Below are 19,141 nucleotides of genomic sequence, written 5' to 3'. Positions count from 1 at the left end.
CCCATGTTTTCTTGATATATTAGCCAAAGGAGGTGTAAATTAGTCATTTCGCCCGAGAAATTTCTTCCGGAGAAAAAAAAGGAGGGCAACAACCATTCGAAGGGAGAGAGGTGTACGCGCGTGTAGGTTGCTTACCGACACGCGGCGGTGTCGGCAGCCACGTGGCGATGAAAACCCCGTTTTTTTCATTGTTACTTCTTCTCGGCTTCCTTTCCAAAGCTGATATGTTACCGGCTGAGACGGGCTCCCACCGTTCGGTTGTTGACGTCACCGCGTCCAGATTACGAATGGTACACGCGCGTGTACTCCGTCCATGAGGAGGAGCAAACCATTGCAGTTTGACAGCGGGGAAGAACAGATCGATTCTTTACTCTTTCTCGACTCCCAAACTACTCAATTTTCCTCTTTCCACCCATTTAATTCCCTCCAGTTCTTTCTTGCCTTTGATCCTTTTATTTTGGTGTCTTGGAGACGACCCAGATTGTTCAGATTTGTTCTTTTATCCCCATTGTTGCGGGGATTCTTATTAAAAGATCATTTCTTTGGTTGTTAGTTGTTCGATTTTGTTTCCTGGATGACGTTTCACACCGGAAGATCGTTCAGGTTGTATGGTTTGGATCTCCAGTTACTTTTTCTTTTTGGTTCTCGATTTTTTTAGGGTTCAAGAAAGGACTGTTTTGGAGATCAACAGAACTTTCTAAGGTTTGTTCTTGGGGGCTCTAGACTAGGTTAAATATGTCATCCGCGAGAATGCCGTCGTCCAGAACGCGGGAATCAAGAAAGACAACCAGGACAGAACGGCCGAAGGTGAAGCCCCGCCCACCGACCTCGCTGCAGCCCGTGAGATCGATGCCGCTCGATTCCAGGATTGCTGGCGGCTTGCCTTCCATGGACGGGGGCAGAAAGGTCGAATCGGGTGCGAAATTTGCTTCTTTGAAGGAAAAGGATACGAAAGAGAAGGGTAAGAGGGATGCCAAGCGGAAGGAAAATTTATCGTACAGCTCGAACCGCGACGAGAGACCTTCAGCGGATGCGAAAGATGTGGGGGATGCCATGGGGAACGAGGAATCGCCGTGCAGATTGGAGACCACTTCTGGCGTGGAGAGACCACCGGAGGAAGCAAAGGATATGGGGGACGCCAATTGGAACAAGGATCTATCATACATTTTGAAGAGCCCTAATGGTGAGGACAGATCTCTGGGGGAAGCAAAGGATGTGGGGGACGCCGAGGGGTACGAGGATTCGCCATACAGCTTGAAGACCACTTTTTACAAGAACAGGCCTCTGGAAGAAGAGGAAGGAGAAGTTCGATTGTCGAATCCAGCGACTGCTAAAATGCTTCCAATCTCCCCATCGAGGACCGAGTCCAATTGGGGAGATACCAGTTCGTTTGTGATGAAAAAGGTCAGTCTTGTTCTTCTTTCTTTTAGTTTGTCGTCTGAGATTATTCTATCTGACTTGAGAATAAAGGTGTTACTTTGTTGATTGCAAATTACTGTTCTTTTTCATACAATGTAATTTGTAATACGTAGCTGTTCTTTTTTTTTTTTATCCTGATAAAAACTATCAGGAATATGAAAGAATTATAAAGATTTGTTACGTTCTTTGTGCTTATTAGCTTTAAAAAACATTAAGAAATATGAAATAATTGATTGGACGATTGGTATAATTTATTATTCTTTTTTACTCTGTTATTGTTTTATTTACAAACTTTGCTGGAACTTTCCAGGTGAGAAAGGTCGAATAGTGATCACTGTGATGGTTTGTAGTTCATCTGTTTTGTAAATGAGATTGCTCAATCCCATTGTTAGTGTAAAACAACAGAAGCATATGTCACATCCTATCAAGTGTTATCTTTCTTCAAGGAAGATTGGAACATCCATCTCTTCAAGGAAGAGATGGGGAGAGGGATTAGAGGATTGAGATAGATTTGAAGAAGGTTTGTTGCTGCAGTAATTTTCAGTGTTCATGCCCAAGGGCTAGAATCAAGTATAAATAGACTATTTGGATTCTATATTTGTCTACACTAGCTAAGACTTGAAAAAACATACAAGATCAGACTACTTCACTAGGTTGCTGCCCTACTCTTGACTATCTTGCTCCTAAAACTGTCTACGCTAGTTAGAACTAAAGAAAATATGAAATAAGACTAATTAATTAAGTTGTTGCCATACCCTTGATGAACCATGAGCAAGTGATATGTGCAACTTAAGGCAGACCAGCACTAGGTTGGTGACAGGTGACAAGTGACAAGGGACAACTGTGGCTATTTGTCTCTTGTTTTCCCTGGTTTGGGGTAATTTTCGTCCATCTCCTAAATCGGCTGGGAGTCTTCAACTTCTCTGTTTTGATTTGGAACTACTCCAACAGAGGAAAGTTATGGTGGACCTATCTTGCTGGTTGACAAAACATGCTTGCTCGAATCACAATCAAGTTAAGAATATGCACAGTTTGTGTCAATAAACCTTCTAATTCCCATGTGGCATAATCTCTGTCTCCATTACTCTATCAAAGTACATTTTGGTATCTGAATAATACATTATTGTCATTGCTGTAGAACTTCCAGTAGTTTATGCACACGGTTTTCAATAAGCTCAGGTGGCAAGATGGGCTGAGCATTTGATTCTCCTTGGTTTGGCTTTAGCTTGGATGCATAAACATTTCATGGATTTTTGCCTGAGGTGAGAGTTTAAACCTTTAGGTTGTTGGTCTTTTTTGTTATTCCTGTTAGAAACGTCCATAAAATTGAGGAGATAGATTGTTATAGTTCTTATCCCACACAAAACTTGTTGGTACCATGGTAGTTGAAACAATACCAAGTCACCTGTAAAAGCTTCTAATTATTATGCCGATCATTATGAACTTCTTTCATTCTATTATGGGTGGCTGAAATATGTTTCTTTCATTCTAGATTGATATAATCCTTTTTTCTTTCTTATTCTCAATGCTTACTGCATCAATCTCTTGATTGTTTCCACGTATTATGAAATTGAGAGTGGTGGCCTTATATCATCTCAACGGTGTTATAAATTTAGCAGAGCGGAAGGAAATGCAACAATGATAAGAAATTAACAATGCTTTAGAGTACGTATAACATTAGTAGGCAATGTTTTAGGCTGCATATAGTATCAGTAGGGTTTTCAATCTATATGCAACACCTTGGACTAGTCATCTGTCTGTGAGGGATAGTTAGAGCTTCTGCCAAATCTTGTGCTGCTAAGGGACTATTTTTTGTCAAAAAGGTAATAAAAAATCTTGATATTTATAACATAAAATGGTTTGTTGCATACCATATAGTTTAGCTCCATACTCCACGAATAGTTTGCCCTACATTTTTTAGAGTATGTGGATGAAAATCGACAATAAAATGCACATACTTAGTTTTACCATCTTTAATGGTCTCTGCCACCAAGAAATGTGGAGCTAATGTTTCTCTGTTAATCACCAAAAAAGTGTCAAATATCCTAGAGAAATGTATTGATGCTGCCTTTTTAATTTCTATATCTTCAATTGGTATGATATGATCCACATATCATATATTGATTGCAAGATCTACATGTTAAATTTTACTGTTTCAGAAACTTCAAGTTTGGTGTCAACTTTCTAATGGTGACTGGGCACTAGGGACCATACTATCATCTTCTGGATCAGAGTCTGTAATATCTCTTTCTGAGGGTGGAGTAAGTCTTTCAAGTCTTAGTGGAATTTTCCACGTACTTGACCTGTATATTTGTATTATTCAAATTAGGTAACTTCTTCATTTTTCAGGTTTTAAAGGTCAACACTGAAAGTTTGTTAGCTTCAAACCCTGAAATTCTTGATGGGGTGGATGATCTTATGCAACTTAGTTATCTAAATGAACCATCTGTCTTGTACAACCTACAACTTAGATACTCTCGAGATTCAATATATGTGAGTATTTTTGCTCATTTCTAGCTATCTTCTTGAAGAATGCCTTGATCTATCCATACTTTTTATGTGTTTTTAGACTAAAGCAGGACCAGTTTTGGTTGCTATCAATCCATTTAAAGAAGTACATCTTTATGGAAATGAGTACATTGAAGCATATAAACATAAGTCTATAAACAGTCCACATGTTTATGCAATAGCTGATACTGCCATCCATGAAATGATCCGAGGTATTTCCTATCTTGTTTATAATTTGTTTCAGAAGTGAAACTGACTGTTGCCTCCACTGTAATCTGATTTATGCCGTGGTTACCTCAATTGCAGATGATATCAACCAGTCAATTGTTATAAGGTTGGTATTTGTTTACATAATTAGAGAATGTTTCCTAATTCAGTAGTTCTTAGGATTGCTGTTCCCTCCACTTTCTCCATCTTATGCAACTGTTCATTCTTATATATGGAAGAAAATCTTATTTCCATGCATGAAATATTAAGCTTAAATTCAATATGTTTCATACTGAACTCAATAATAAATTAAGAAAAATAACACACTTCTCCTAGTTGACCAATTGAGAAATATAAATTCCAAGATTAGGCAGATAATTTGATGGTTATTTCAGACAGTTCAGGTTAATCAGGTTTTTGGTTTGTAATTGTGTTTTGATTGATTATGGGTCATTTGTTTGGAGGAGCTTTTCATTGTCAAGGTGTTGGACATTTATTAGCATACCTGATCTGTTGAAGGAAATTGGTCTAGCTTTGTCCTACCAGAAGTGTTTCCTTTTCTAAAAGAAGATTTGTTACATGAAAAGTTGTTAGAAATATGGGAAATCTACATCTTCATTTTAATTGGCCAATAATTAGCTTGCATGTAAAGATTAGAAATTTTGACTTGCATCTTCTATCGTATTCAGTGATCTTGAGCCTTTGTGTCTGTTTTAAGTCCTTGTTTGATGAAGCTGATACTTTTATGAGCCTAGTAAAATAGTGTTGCAGTTTTTGTCCTTTAGTAACAATGATGTCATCTAACAATGTCAGATGCGAATGGAACCCATGGAAGGATATGTAGTATTATATTGTAAGTTTGTAACTAATTTGTTTAACAATGGTTTCTTGTCTTTTTTTCCTATAGTCACATTGATTTCTTGTCTTTTTTCTTGTCCAAGATTAGAACCAAGGATTACAATACCAAATGATACCACCCATATCGGGTGGTACGTACCGGTCCACCAACAGACCGGTACGTGGATCGCCTGCTACCGGGTGGTACCATTGATCTAGCCCCATATCGGATGATACGAGGCTGTATTGGGTGGTAACGGTTGATATTTCAATCGTTACCACCCGAAACAGGTTGGTGACAATCGATTTCGATCGTCGCAGCCCGCTACCGAGCAGTATCAGCCTAGCTACAGCGAGGGAAGAAGAAACGTCGAGGGAGAAGAGGGAGAAGGCGCTCGAAGAAGAGGGAGAATTGAGAGAACCTCGACGCTTCCCGATCCGACACCACCCTCCCTCAACGATCTCGATCTAGGAGGTAATGGAGAGGCGATGACTCGACTTCTTCTTCGCCACGTTCTTCGTCGAAGGCCGGAGACGTTTGCGACCTTCGATGTATTCGCCGAATGTTGCAGATGAGGAGAAGACCACATTATTCTCCTCGTTTGACGCGACGAGGAGAAGAAAAGGAGGCGATGCCGTCGAGGCAGCATACGCCTCCTTTTTTTATATTTTTAATATTATTTTTATATTTTTATATATTGATTTTTATATTTTTTATATTATATATATATATGCACCGGGCGGTACACCCTGACGTACTGCTCGATACGCCCGTACCATACTGTATCAAGCAAGGCTTGATAAGTCAGTATGTTACGAAATTATGAACCTTGATTAGAACAACCTAAATCTAATCCGTCTAAGTTGCTTAATAAGGTAACAAGTTGGAGTTTATGAGGCTGTGCATTTTCGGAAGGTGAAATTGACTAATTCTTTGTTGGATTTGCAGTGGTGAAAGTGGAGCAGGGAAAACTGAAACGGCAAAAATAGCAATGCAATATTTGGCTGCCCTTGGTGGAGGTAGTGGTATTGAATATGAAATTCTACAAACAAATCCAATACTTGAAGCATTTGGGAATGCAAGAACATTACGAAATGATAATTCTAGCCGCTTTGTAAGTCAATTAACTCTTTCTATTCCCCTGCTTCCTATTTAGCCAATTTTTCCCAGAACATTTTAGGGAAACCTTTTATTACCATTTTTTTTTTAAGATATAACAATTTCTCGAATGCACAAACTTAGATTTTGACAGTGTTTGTCATAGTTATCATGTATAGTTATCAGTATCTATCAAGTCTATTATTGTTTACAAAATTTCTGTGTTGCTTTTACAGGGAAAGCTCACTGCAATTCATTTTAGTGTGACTGGCAAAATATCTGGTGCCTCAATTCAAACATGTAAGTGAAATGGTTTTCTGTGCTTTGTTCACTTTCAGTAGTGAATTTGTTCTTTGTTTCTCCGTACTTAATAGCTTCATTCTTTCTGTTTTTTTCTTCTTGACTTTGTACGTGTTGACAGTTTTACTTGAGAAGGTACTCTATCTGCCTGTTAGTCTGATCTTTCCTTTATTTGCTTGCTGTCCATTTTTGATTTGGAGTTCCTTAAACCTCATGCAGTCAAGAGTGGTACAATGTGCAGTGGGTGAGCGATCTTATCATATATTTTATCAGCTATGTGCTGGTGCTCCCAAATCTCTAAGAGGTATGGTATCGTTTCCACTATTTAGCCTCACTTCAGCAATTATTTCTACTGGCACGTCAAGTTGTTAATGCTTGCAAGCAAGATGATTTGAGATGTCAGTTAGTGCTCATCTTTAAGTTAAATTAACTAACTTCAAATTTTATTACAAATAGTTCCTGGTATTTTGTGAACCTGCTATATTGATTCTTTGATGATATTCGATCCCTTTACGCATACCATGACCACAGAAGATAATGATGGTAATTAAATGGTAGGGAATGAAGCATCCAATGCTCCAAATGATCTCATGCCCCTGGTATATTTCTTAACTTGTCTGCATATTCATTCACTGCTAAATGATACATTCTGTTGTTTCTGTAATTTTGGAAATTGTTTTGTGCATTTATCCTGTGAGATCATTTGCTTCTTAGATTTTACATTTGACTTGACTCTTTATGATCTACTTTCTACATGCATTGGTAGGTCTCGTCTCACATATACATTGCATTTTCGTTTTTGGCATATAGGAATTATAATTTTTTAATGCCTTTTTACACTAGGTCATGTTTTGTGAGTTTACATTCTTTATGTTTGCAGGAAAAGTTCTTTCTGTAAATGTAGATCTTCATTAAATTCTTATCAGCAGTTAGTTTATCATGCTACGCTGGCTTGTTAATGTTTTGCTTTTCTGAACTCAGCAAAATTAAATCTGAGGAAAGTGGACGAATATAAATACCTGAAGCAGAGCAATTGCTATACTATTGCTGGGGTTGACGATGTTAAAAGGTTCCATCTCGTTATGGTACATCTTAAACTGCTACAAAAGTTTTCTTATGCATATTCTTGTTAAGGAATGGAGCTTTTTGGTTGACATGCTTAAGAACTATCACAGAAAGCTATGGATGTTGTTCATATCAGCAAAGTGGATCAAGAGAGTGTATTTGCTATACTTGCTGCAGTTTTATGGCTGGGTAACATATCCTTTATGGTGATTGATAACGAAAATCATGTTGAAGTTGTTGCAGATGAAGGTAGAACATTTAGATGTCAATGAAAATTAAAATTTTCCTGTATTAGCTTTTGCTAGTTGATAACAATTTTGGTTCATTTTATAAAGTCAAATACAGAAATTCTTTGTTACCCCATCTTTCCTTTTCTTGTTATTTTCATTATTTAGTCTTTTGTTACTTTATAAATGAGTAAATGACTACTAATTTGTGTCTTCCAGCCTCTTTTCTTCTTCTTATTTGTCTTCTAATTGTTTATTACACTATTAATTTTTCTTCAATTGTCTTCAGTTCTCTCTTTCTGAATAAATTCATTTACCACAATTGTTTAGATGTGTACATGAGATTCCCGAGACTATGACCAAACTGATAAAATCCTAATCATGAATTATAGTTGAATTGATTCTTGACTATTTTACCTCAAACAGCTTAAGGTTCCACCTTTGCACATCTTTCAAATATTCAATCGATTTTCTCCTGTTCCAGTGGGAATTTGTTTTTAGTCACTTGTCATATATGTAGTCTTATTCAAGACAACCTATGAAACTCTGTCAATTGAAACCTATTTTGAAGTTTGAACTACAAAACAGATCCTATTGTCAAGTATGCAGATGATTGCCATTAATACTTGTTGAGATGGTTCCTGGATTAACATAAGATTCCATTTTGACATAAAATTTTCTTGGAGCATGATGTACATGATAAAGAAATCATCACCAGTATGACCAGACCAATATATGTTTTATTGCTTACGATGGGACTGCAATGATCTCTATCAAGAGAATCATGGTAGTCTTCTCCATACTCTTGATTGTCTTCTTGCATCTTTTGTTTTAGTCTCTGGATCATCAATTTTGGTGCTTTTCTTCTTTCTACTATAACATATATATATGCCTTTTTCTAAAAAGCACTCATAATATAATACTGACTGTTGATTCAGGTGCACAAACTGTTTCTAAGCTTATTGGATGCACTGTTTCTGAACTCAATCTTGCCTTGTCAACTCGTAAGATGAAAGTTGGCAATGATAACATTGTCCAGAAGCTTACACTTGCACAGGTTTGTTTTTATCTACCTGGAAGCCAAATTATTGGTTTATTTGGTTTTGTCCTTGGGTGACTCATTTGCTTTCTTTTTTCTTTTTTGTTCCATAGGCAATTGATACAAGAGATGCATTAGCAAAATCATTATATGCTAGTCTCTTTGAGTGGCTTGTAGGACAGATCAATAAATCGCTTGGAATAGGCAAGCGTCACACTGGAAGATCCATCAGTATTCTTGATATCTATGGATTTGAGTCTTTTGATGTAATGTTCTTCCAACATGTGGTTCTACAACTTCTGCCTAATGATTCAGTTGTACACATCTCATGACAAATTCTCTTTCTCTTTGCTTTCTGTTTTTTGTTTTTGTTTCTTGCAGAAGAATAGTTTCGAACAATTTTGCATCAATTATGCTAATGAAAGGCTGCAACAACATTTTAATCGCCACCTGTTTAAACTGGAACAAGAGGTATATTTTATCAAATAAGCAGCTAGTTAATTGTAGTGGGAGCATGGTGGGGCATTACAATTAATTATTAGCTTCTGGTGGAATTGCAGTTTGTGCTTAACTATCAAAACATAGTTTTATTTCAAAACATATTTTTCTCTGTTTGATGCCAGCCCGTACTGAAAGTAAAGGATTGCACTTTGTTCCAATCTGAAACTCCCATTGAGATCCACAAGGCTGAAATTTGTTAATTTCTTCAAATCCACCAGCATGGATTTCTGGATTTATCAAGCATGAGTGCTGAATGAATTTTTATCATACATATTTTTTATTCTGTTAAAGTGAAAAAAATTTTGATGTCATGCTTTTCTAATGCTTATTTACAAGAGACCTAAGTTTGGAAAAATTGAAATAATCTAGCTGACTTATGTAGCTGAAAATTTCTGAAAGTGAAGAAATAACTGAGATTGCTGAAACTATGTAAACAAAAATGCTTTTAGTGGGTTGAAACTGGAAGAGAATTGAAATTAAAATAATTGGATCAAACACTACATTTAGTGTGTCATGATCTATTTATCTGCACTTGTTATTGTCTTTGAGTTTCCTGTCTTTTCTAATATGTTAATCCATCATCAAGTTTTGAATTGGAGTGCAAATTGTATCATTAATCTACAGTACTGTCAGAAAGACCACTAGACATGTCTCCCATTAGGCTGGTCGGTTTATGCTGTTCAAACTGTTCAGTATGGTTTTACTACCATTTTAATTTTGGATCCTTACCATCTTGAAAGCATATTAACAATGACAACTATTAAATGAAAATTTTGAAGTCAATTTAAATGTGTGATATGCAAATTGCAAACATTTTCAGAAATCTAATTATGTACAAACCTTATGTTCCACATATTCTGGTTCTACATCTCTTTGCCAGCTTTCTACTTGTAAATGTTAACTATGCGTCTTTCACATATTTAGAAGTAGCATCTAAATGTTAACTATGCATCTTTCACATGATCATATGTTTTATAGATGTTTTTAAACAAAGCCTGGTCAAAGATAACTTGATCCATAGAAGTGATATATTTGGCCTAAGGATGAGAAATTGTAAGAATTTTTCGAGATTGTGAAATTCTTTTCCTTATGCTTTTCTTTTCCTATATAACACTAAGTTCCAAGTGCTTTTTCTTTAGAGACAACCATAGTATATTCTCTAATCATATTGAATACTAGGTGGCAATTTATTGTAGTCAAATCTCTACCACAATCATCATGTAGCATCTCAGAACCACAAGGGATATGATCTTATTATGCTTCTTGTAAGACAAATTTTATTCACAGACTTTTCCTCATGAAGATTTTTCACCTGGAATTTTGAACTATTCTAAACCATCCTTTCCCACATAATATGGCATGAATTTACCTGTAGGTGATGAGCCCCATGCTGGTTGGCATCCAGATTTGATAATTATCTAGAATGTGATGCTTCTACATGCAATATTTAGCTTACTTTGATCTTTATTTAATCTATAAACTATTTTTAAAAACTATGTTTATGCTTATGCAGTATTTTATAATAAGTTTCACGTATTGTATTTCCCCAAAATTGCATCACCGCATTGTTGGAGCATGCCAATATTGGGCAGGCACATTAAATGATGCTGCATGTAATATGAAACGTGTATTGTGTTTTACTCATTCTAGTGGTGATACAATTAGATGGGCATTGATGTGAACTTAAGTTCTGTGGCAGTTGCTGCTACCTTGGTGGCTTATTACATAACATAGGCGCAGATAGACATGCCTGGAATAATAAATTCTGCATGACACTGCAGTTGTTTTGTATTTGGTTTGAAATTGGTATGCACTTTTTTAACCATAGTTCTATGATTTTTTTCATAATTCAGGAGTCTTGAGTGCTTGCTGAACTGTTACCATTTTCTTTAACAAGTTTGATGCGCTTACCTTCGTTGCAAATTGATGTTCTTGATCCCTTTTTGGATATGTTCACATTGTTATGATATTTTTACCAGGAATATGTTCAAGATGGCATAGACTGGGCAAAAGTTGACTTTGAGGATAATCAGGACTGCCTTAATCTTTTTGAGAAAGTATGTTTTCTACATAAGCTTCACTAGATTGAAGAATTTAACTTCACTTCTATCACTTCAAATTTGAAAGTTACAGTTGCTAGTTCTGTCATTATGGCAATCAGGGAAATAGAATATCATGGCAGCTTTCCTATTAAGTAACTCTTTCCTATATTTATTCTTAGTTTAAAGGTGAAATGGAGATAAATAATTAATTTAAAAACAAAATATAGAAAAGGTTAACCGCGTCCAAGAATCAAAGGAGGCTGAGTTTAAGTTTATGATGTGGAGTACAGAAAATTTTCAAGGCTGAAGGATTTTTTTAAAACTGTTTCATGCTCTCTTTACAATTATCTCTGGCAGACAGATATTTTAGTTAAACAAGAGTCTAAATTGTTGAAATATATACTGATCTTGAGATTATAGGAGTAATATACAAATATGAAGAGTGGAGGGATCAATAAAAAAGCACCATACAATTCAGTGCCTGTTGTTCTGTTACATGGAGCATAAATATTAAAAGAAACAAATTGCTATATTTATTCTTCATTTGGTCGTTATGTGCTCGGAAGTTGGTGATTTGTATATACTTGTGCTTTTAATTACTTTTGCATTCTAAGTTAAAAGGCCTATAATATATGTTATCAGACATTCTATTTGTTGGACCAATCATATTCTATCCATTTGGGACATGCTTGAGATATTATATTTCATTGCACAATTATGATAAACATATGATATTTTTCAGGATTTTGATTATTGTTGCTTATAAAATTGAGACTTCCACTCATTTTCTCTTGCTGTTCTTATTTTTTATATACATTTATCTTAAAATGACAAAAAATTATTAGTTTTTAAGATACTTCTTGGTGCAGAGACCACTAGGGTTGTTGTCTCTTTTGGATGAAGAGTCTACTTTTCCAAACGGGACTGATCTTACATTCGTGAATAAGCTTAAGCAACATCTTCATTCTAGTCCATGCTTTAAAGGAGAAAGAGACAAGGCTTTTACAATACATCACTATGCAGGGGAGGTTGCAATTTAGACATTGTCTATTTTTCATTGGATATTCTTTGGTATTTTGTTCAAAACTTTTGATGATAAGCAACTTAATTAGGTGGTCTATGACACAACTGGGTTTTTGGAGAAGAATAGGGATCTACTGCACATGGATATTATTCAGCTCCTTGCTAATTGTAAATGCCATCTTCCTCAAATCTTTGCTTCAAAAATGCTATCTCAATCTGAAAATTCAGCAGCTAGTCCATATAGATTCAATGTTGCAGATTCCCAAAAGTTAAGTGTTGCATCAAAGTTTAAGGTTAGTATCATTATCAAGTAGATAATTTTCAAGTTGTGAAAAGTTAGGAAATTGCGAGTTCTTTTTTTTTTGTCACAACTCTGATGATTCTGTTAGTTGGGTGAACTCTACACTTTTTCTTCTTTTTCACTCGTTTGTTCAGGGGCAACTATTTCAACTGATGCAAAGACTTGGGAATACAACACCTCATTTCATACGCTGCATTAAACCAAACAACTCGCAACTTCCTGAAACATATGAACAAGGACTTATATTGCAGCAGCTTAGATGTTGTGGAGTTCTAGAAGTGGTTCGTATATCAAGATCTGGTTATCCTACCAGAATGTCTCACCAAAAGTTTGCTAAGAGGTAAAGATATTCCACATGCTGCATAGTTATTGTTTTGTTCATTTTTTGAACTTAATTAAGATTATATCAGGTATGGCTTTCTCCTCGAGAATGTTGCATCTCAAGATCCTCTAAGTGTCTCAGTGGCAATACTCCAACAGTTTAGCATTATTCCAGAGATGTATCAAGTTGGTTACACAAAATTATTTTTCCGAACTGGACAGGTGAGAGTAAAACTTGATATTGATGTGCAATTTTTTTTTCCCTCCTCTCTCTCCCTAGGTTCACAGACTCCCTACCCTAGGTACCATTGCCATTTACCAAAAGAAAGATCTTTCTGCTGGTGTGGCATGTAATAACCACTATCTCCCTCTTTCTCTATCTATTCTCCAGCTTTTCTTCTCTTTCACTTGTCCATTGACCAATAAAACCCTATATAAAAAAGCAGGCTTTTGTACCATAATGCCATCCTTTCTTTCAAGTTTTTTAGGTCATGTGGTGCACATATATGGTGTTTATGGCTTAGATGTGAACAAATGAATATTAGCATTTCATTTTTATATTTGTCTGCAGAGTTTATTTTAATTTTATTCTAATTTTTCCTGTCATGTTACAATACATAGATTGGTTTACTTGAAGATACAAGAACTCGTACTCTTCATGGCATTTTAAGGGTGCAAAGCTGTTTCAGAGGTCATCAAGCTCGGCTTTATGTGAAAGAACTTAAAAAAGGAATTGTTGCATTGCAATCATGTAATTTCTCCTCTTGGACCATAGGACATGTTTCTTCTTACAGGAAACAGACTAATACTTGATCTTAGTTGATGAAATTTTTTTTGGATATGAATAACAAGTTATAAGATCTGACTAGAACATTGTTGTATCATGTTATAGTTATTCGGAGTGAGAAGACGAGGCGTGTGTCCTCAGGTTTGCTTCGGAGGCACAGAGCTGTGATTGCTTTGCAGAGAAATATAAAATGCCGAGCTGCTAGGAGGAACTTTGTTGACGTCCGTAATGCATCAATAGCAATACAATCTGGTAAATCTGTTCACGTCTGGAGTTTTGTTACAAGTACTTGCATCTGGAATAATCTATCACTTACTGATCATCAAAGTATTGAAAAGTCATCCGTGGATGGCTTGTTAGGAGGTGTTCCAGAGATGTCGCTTTGCTCAATGCAAATAAGCATATTGGAGGTACAAAGGTAATCTCTGTAAGTTCTAGTCTTCTTCTTCCCCAGCATAAAAATATATGCTGTACTTGTTTAGTATCAATCATCTTCTTATACTTCTGTTGATCACTGGATTTAAATTTAAACTGAAGAAATTTCCCTGTCAAATGAAGGATTTGTTAGAATTAATAATGGCACCAGTATGTTTATCAACTGAAACTTTTTGGGATCCAATGATGACAATAGGCTTTATCATTAGTTTTTCTATACAGGGAATATTAATAATTAATTGCATTTATCCCTGTCAACCACAAGGAGTTAGAAGTATTGATACTTCAAGCTATATCACTTAACATTTGACATTGAGTTCAAATTATTTTTTGGGGTTGTTGTGCAGATGATTATTAGAAGTCATTCTAATACCTTTCCACCATGTAATTAACTTGCCTTTTTGCATCATATTGATTTTGTTGCATGATTAAAGCATTGGCATGACTTTATGCATTGTTTGACGTATTGTCTAAAATGGTACGAATTGGGCAGTATATCAACTGATATGCGGACCAGCCCGTTTTGGATGGTATGCAGGAAACAGGTTAGGTATTGGCCGGTATGGGTGATGTATCAGTCAATAGTTGAAACTTTTGATATATCTACTAATACGGGTCCATGTCAATTGAAATTAGATCGATACCGAGATCAATAGGTTCAAGTTTGACCCCATCAGTGAAATTGTATGTTGGGGCCTTCTTTTTGGACTTTAAATCCCCTTCCTTCCCCCCTCTTTCACTTTCTCACGCACTCTCATTCACTCTCTCATCCTTATAACCCAGAATTCCTATTCTTCTATGCTTCATATACACTATATTCTTATTTAAATATAATACAATTATCATTAAATTGGATAAAAACCATAAAAAGGGTTTTCTTGTGAATTTTTTATCATTTTGGGCTTTTTCTTTTGAAAATCGATACATATTGATGTATCGACATACAATATGTCAGTATCTGATGAGTATGTACCGGTCTGCCCATGGACTAATATCATCAGACGACATAGTATGGTGGTCAATGCTTTCAGGTTTATTAAATAATATGATGACTCCTTGTTATTGTCATTTACAAACCAATAGTTAGATACCTATTGCCATAATGTGTTAATTTTTTAGTACCTTAGTAACTTTGATGCATATGCTTGTCATGCCTACACTGGGCATACACCTTGTAACATTGCACCAGGCAACTTTCTTTGTGGTATAATATTCAGGTTTTATTCTGAAGTTATGAACTCACATTTGAGGTATGACTTGGAGTCTATGGTTCACAATGGCTCCTCACAGGCTTGATTAATTGGTGTGGGAATAGATATGGCCATAGAGGATTTCTTTCAGGACAAGTCTGCATTATGTTTCACCCAAGAGTGAAGCCAAGATTTTTGGCCAAAACAAACTATTCTTTTACAGCTCAGTACATCTAACCTTACTGATGAAACATATAGAATATATTTTGACCAAAGAACTAATGAGAGTGAAAAAAAATAATCTTATCAATAAACTTTGGAGAACTTTATAGTGAAGATGCTTACTATAGACTTATGACTTGTTGAATATCACATGTACCAATTTAGTGGTTTGGCCTTAATAATCTTAAATTAGTTTCTATATTTATAAAATAGGTTCAAGAGATTATAAACTAATTAGATATTATTTTTTTAAAAACAATGTTGAATGAGTCTCTCTTGCTCTCTCTTTTGATATATATATATATATATATATATATATATATATATATATATATATATATATATATATATATATATATATATACACACACACACACACACATTATATAGCTTATAGTTACAAAAGGGGAATTAAATAATATTGCTACTAAATTAACAATTATATATCATAGGGATCAATTGCAGCAACAGCTCCCCTTGGCCATGCAATAGCTTCTTCACTTGTCGCACTATTTATTGACGGGTTTAATTAATCTTCAATTTTATCCTTATTAGATTGTATATTTCATTAAAATTTGCTTGATGTTCCATTCCTGCTATATATTGCTTAAGCACCTGTGGAGATGATACTAAAAAGATTTATAACAAGCTCAAAATTCTTTTGCTGCTCTGCTTTGTTGCTGGTGAACTGAAGGTAAGTCTGAATACATTTCAGGGTGAGGAACCAGAAGAGAATTTGGTGAAGTCATCTGTCCTTGCGGAACTAGAAAGGAGGGCTTTAAAAGCCGAGGCGGCACTGAGGGACATGGAAGAAGAGAACAACATTCTTCACCAGAGGCTTCAACAGTATGAGAGTCGATGGTCCGAGTATGAGCAAAAGATGGAATCCATGGAAGAAGTGTGGCAGAAGCAGATGGCATCCTTGCAGTCTAGCCTCTCGGTCGCAAAGAACAGCTTTGCTATTGATGACATTGAACGACATTCTGTTGCATCACTAGATCAAAGTTGGAGCAGCACAGACCCCATCAGGGCCAAGGGATGGGAGAATGGAAAGCGATCAGTTTCTCGAGCAATTAACAGAGATATGAGCTCTGGCCTGAGCGTCATCAGCCGTCTGTCTGAAGAATTTGAGCAGCGGACACAGGTGTTTGCAGATGATGCAAAGTTTTTGATGGAGGTGAAGTCTGGTAAGTCAGAGGCCAGCCTGAATCCAGAAAGAGAACTGAGGAGGCTAAAACAAGACTTTGAACTATGGAAAAAGGACTTCAACTCTCGTTTACGAGAGGCAAAGATGGTCATAAACAAGCTTGGAACAGATGATGCAGGTTCTGACAAGGGAAAGAGAAAATGGTGGGTGAGATTGAATAGTAGAAGGATAATGTGAAACGGCAACAAAACGGCCATATTGCACTGTCATAAGCCCTTGTGATTTTATATGCATATTGAAGGAGAAGACTTCTGTTGTGTATTATTCGCTGAGTTACGAATGATGAAAAGCTTGGCATTTATTATTAGCTTTTGCTATGTATCTGCTGTATATTGCCCCAAAAAAACATCATTGTTTATGAATGATTATCCAGATATGCTCCATTTCCAAGTATCATAACATTGTTTATATATATATAACTTTCAACATATTGGTCAGCATAGCATTTCTGAGGATTTTTGTTCTTTCATGGCAGCATTACATGTAAGAGAAAAAAAAGAAATAACAAATCCTTTTCTTTTGCTAAACTTGCTCGTAAAAAAAAAAATTGTAGAGCATGACACTATTTACTGCGACTGGAGATTGTACGGGTGGCTTCTCTTCATTCCATGTACTTGAATCATTTGGTGAAGACTGCGAAGTTGATGCTCTCGAAGCTTATTGTAATGCTGAGATTGCCTGCCGTAAGTACCTGTAGGTTGTGGCATAATTAACCAAACCCATAAACCAGAACTCGAACTCATCCTCTGTGACTATTTGGATATATTTCTGATTTGGCTTGCTCATGTTCTGACTTGGAATGGCTTCCTTTATCCTCCTCAATGGAACCAAAACCTACATAGCATACAGATGCATGGTACGTTCGGTGTTAAATCTTCCATTTTATTTCTTCTGCAGTACCTTTGAGGGAAAGCATACATGCAAGCAGCTTTGAGCTTTGAGATTACCTTGTAAGGTACTCTAACCAAGCCTCCTTTGGGAGAAGATAATTTGAGGGATCGATCACTGCGGAACGCTATCTTCTCGTTCGAGATAAAGAGCATCCCTGAGATAGGACCTGCTGTGGTTGATAGATAGCACTGAAAGGCCTTCAGCAACCTTTCTCCTTCTCCGACAGAGAAAGCTTGTCTGAAGACCCTCTCGACCCCACCTGCTTGAAGAATCCGTGCACCCATGCTCAACTTTCCCTTCATAGTTTCAGAGACCTTGGGGCCCAAACTCACTTCATTTAAGATGTCAAAGATCAGTTCTAGATCAAGGAGTAGAAAACCTACAATTATGGATCAATCATGAAGGTAGGGGTTGAAGCTTACCATGCCCTCGGATGCCTTCTGCTTTTTCTCCAAGCTTACTCATCCAGTCAACGATCAAGTCCTTTTCTGCAACCAGAGAAGGATCCACATAAGTTACATAGCCCAAGACATGCATGTAGATCTGAAACCTACATCTTAAAGTGCACTACAGAAACCAAGAGTGGGAAAGAGCTGATCATTACTCTGTTTGCTGTGGGAAGAACTGCGTGAAGCTACAGAAGCAGACGCAGGATTTCCAGGCAGTCCCTCTGCAGCAAACGTCACAGAATTCACAGGAATTCCCATGACATGGTCACAATTTGCGTTATCCATATTGGGGTGTAGCTGCTCTTGCTCTTGCTCTTGGGTTCTTAGGCTCTGAATCTCTTGAGATTGCTTCCGGGATCTTCCTGGCTCCATAACCAGAAGTGACTCCCTTTTATAACACGAAGCAACCTAATCTCAATCAGCACCTTATTCTGCAGTCATCATCAGCTCATCAAGGATGAAGGCAATGTAGTATAATGGGTGGTCCCATAAGCCAGAAAAATAAGGAAATTCCACTGCGTTTTGCCATCAACCCATATAATGGAAGAGGATAGCATGACCTTTCCATATTTTACAGCTGCTACTTGAATATTTGCAGTATCCAATTTAGTGGATTGGCTACTATGTCTTAGTTTCTAAGACCATTCACTAGCTTATTTCTGGTTAGTGTCTGCTTCATCAAAAGAGAGAGAGAGAGTTTGCTGACCAAATCAGCTTCTTTTTCGTGTAAAGTGTGTCAAAAATTGTTCCTTGGTAACTTTCCAGTGTGGATTAGGTCAAAGTTGCAGCATAGTATCTATCTTTACATAAAAGCTCCTGCCTCTGTGGATCACACTCCTGTCTCTGTTCCTAAAATCTCCACGTTTCATGTCAATGTTGGATTGCGCAGCACTGAGTCAGCACACAGTCATACTTAACCACTCAGTCGGCAAATCATTACAGCTAATTGACTTTAGAGGATCTACTCTCTCCATGTGGATGTTGACTTGTGCAGCAGCATGGGGTCAGCATCCCCTATCATACGCAGCACTGAGTCAGCATGTCATTACACCCAACTGCCCTGGCGAGGAC

The 19,141-nt window shown here is 36.6% G+C and overlaps 2 protein-coding genes across 3 annotated transcripts; one reads left to right on the top strand and one right to left on the bottom strand.

Moving 5' to 3' along the window:
* Nucleotides 1-236: 236 nt before the first annotated feature.
* Nucleotides 237-17,034, top strand: LOC135631990 (myosin-1-like). Of its 2 annotated transcripts, none has more exons than XM_065140207.1 (22): nt 237-1,404; nt 3,579-3,680; nt 3,769-3,912; nt 3,989-4,139; nt 4,234-4,261; nt 5,921-6,086; nt 6,307-6,370; nt 6,492-6,674; nt 7,352-7,455; nt 7,546-7,684; nt 8,601-8,719; nt 8,815-8,967; nt 9,083-9,172; nt 11,182-11,259; nt 12,114-12,272; nt 12,357-12,560; nt 12,703-12,908; nt 12,979-13,111; nt 13,511-13,640; nt 13,782-13,928; nt 14,015-14,103; nt 16,239-17,034. In XM_065140207.1, exons 1-22 carry the CDS (start codon nt 736-738, stop codon nt 16,905-16,907), a joined length of 3,927 nt encoding a protein of 1,308 aa, XP_064996279.1. In that variant the 5' UTR covers nt 237-735; the 3' UTR covers nt 16,908-17,034. The 2 variants fall into 2 exon arrangements, with proteins under 2 accessions (XP_064996279.1, XP_064996280.1); XM_065140208.1 differs by having other exon boundaries at nt 238-1,404; nt 14,015-14,094.
* A 72-nt stretch (nt 17,035-17,106) lies between these two features.
* LOC103975847 (putative GEM-like protein 8) lies at nt 17,107-18,457 on the bottom strand. Its single transcript, XM_009390950.3, has 4 exons — nt 18,226-18,457; nt 18,044-18,109; nt 17,678-17,952; nt 17,107-17,564 (listed from the first exon to the last, which is right to left on the bottom strand). Exons 1-4 carry the CDS (start codon nt 18,440-18,442, stop codon nt 17,388-17,390), a joined length of 735 nt encoding a protein of 244 aa, XP_009389225.2. The 5' UTR covers nt 18,443-18,457; the 3' UTR covers nt 17,107-17,387.
* Between the last annotated feature and the right edge of the window lie 684 nt (nt 18,458-19,141).

This window comes from Musa acuminata, chromosome BXJ3-2 (genome assembly GCF_036884655.1).
Source record: "Musa acuminata AAA Group cultivar baxijiao chromosome BXJ3-2, Cavendish_Baxijiao_AAA, whole genome shotgun sequence".
Lineage (NCBI taxonomy): Eukaryota > Viridiplantae > Streptophyta > Magnoliopsida > Zingiberales > Musaceae > Musa > Musa acuminata.
Note: the sequence above shows the minus strand (reverse complement) of the source record. Positions and strands in the feature narration are given on the sequence as shown.

What these genes read in the sequence shown, in the direction of transcription:
- LOC135631990 (XM_065140207.1), top strand. Translation starts at nt 736, where the DNA reads ATGTCATCCGCGAGAATGCCGTCGTCCAGAACGCGGGAATCAAGAAAG. An exon ending in GTTCGTTTGTGATGAAAAAG is followed by an intron (nt 1,405 to 3,578) that starts GTCAGTCTTGTT and finishes TTACTGTTTCAG; the next exon opens with AAACTTCAAGTTTGGTGTCA. An exon ending in ATCAATAGCAATACAATCTG is followed by an intron (nt 13,929 to 14,014) that starts GTAAATCTGTTC and finishes AGTATTGAAAAG; the next exon opens with TCATCCGTGGATGGCTTGTT.
- LOC103975847 (XM_009390950.3), bottom strand. Translation starts at nt 18,442, where the DNA reads ATGGAGCCAGGAAGATCCCGGAAGCAATCTCAAGAGATTCAGAGCCTA. An exon ending in AGAAGGCATCCGAGGGCATG is followed by an intron (nt 17,953 to 18,043) that starts GTAAGCTTCAAC and finishes TCTTAAATGAAG; the next exon opens with TGAGTTTGGGCCCCAAGGTC. An exon ending in TGGTTAGAGTACCTTACAAG is followed by an intron (nt 17,565 to 17,677) that starts GTAATCTCAAAG and finishes TATGCTATGTAG; the next exon opens with GTTTTGGTTCCATTGAGGAG.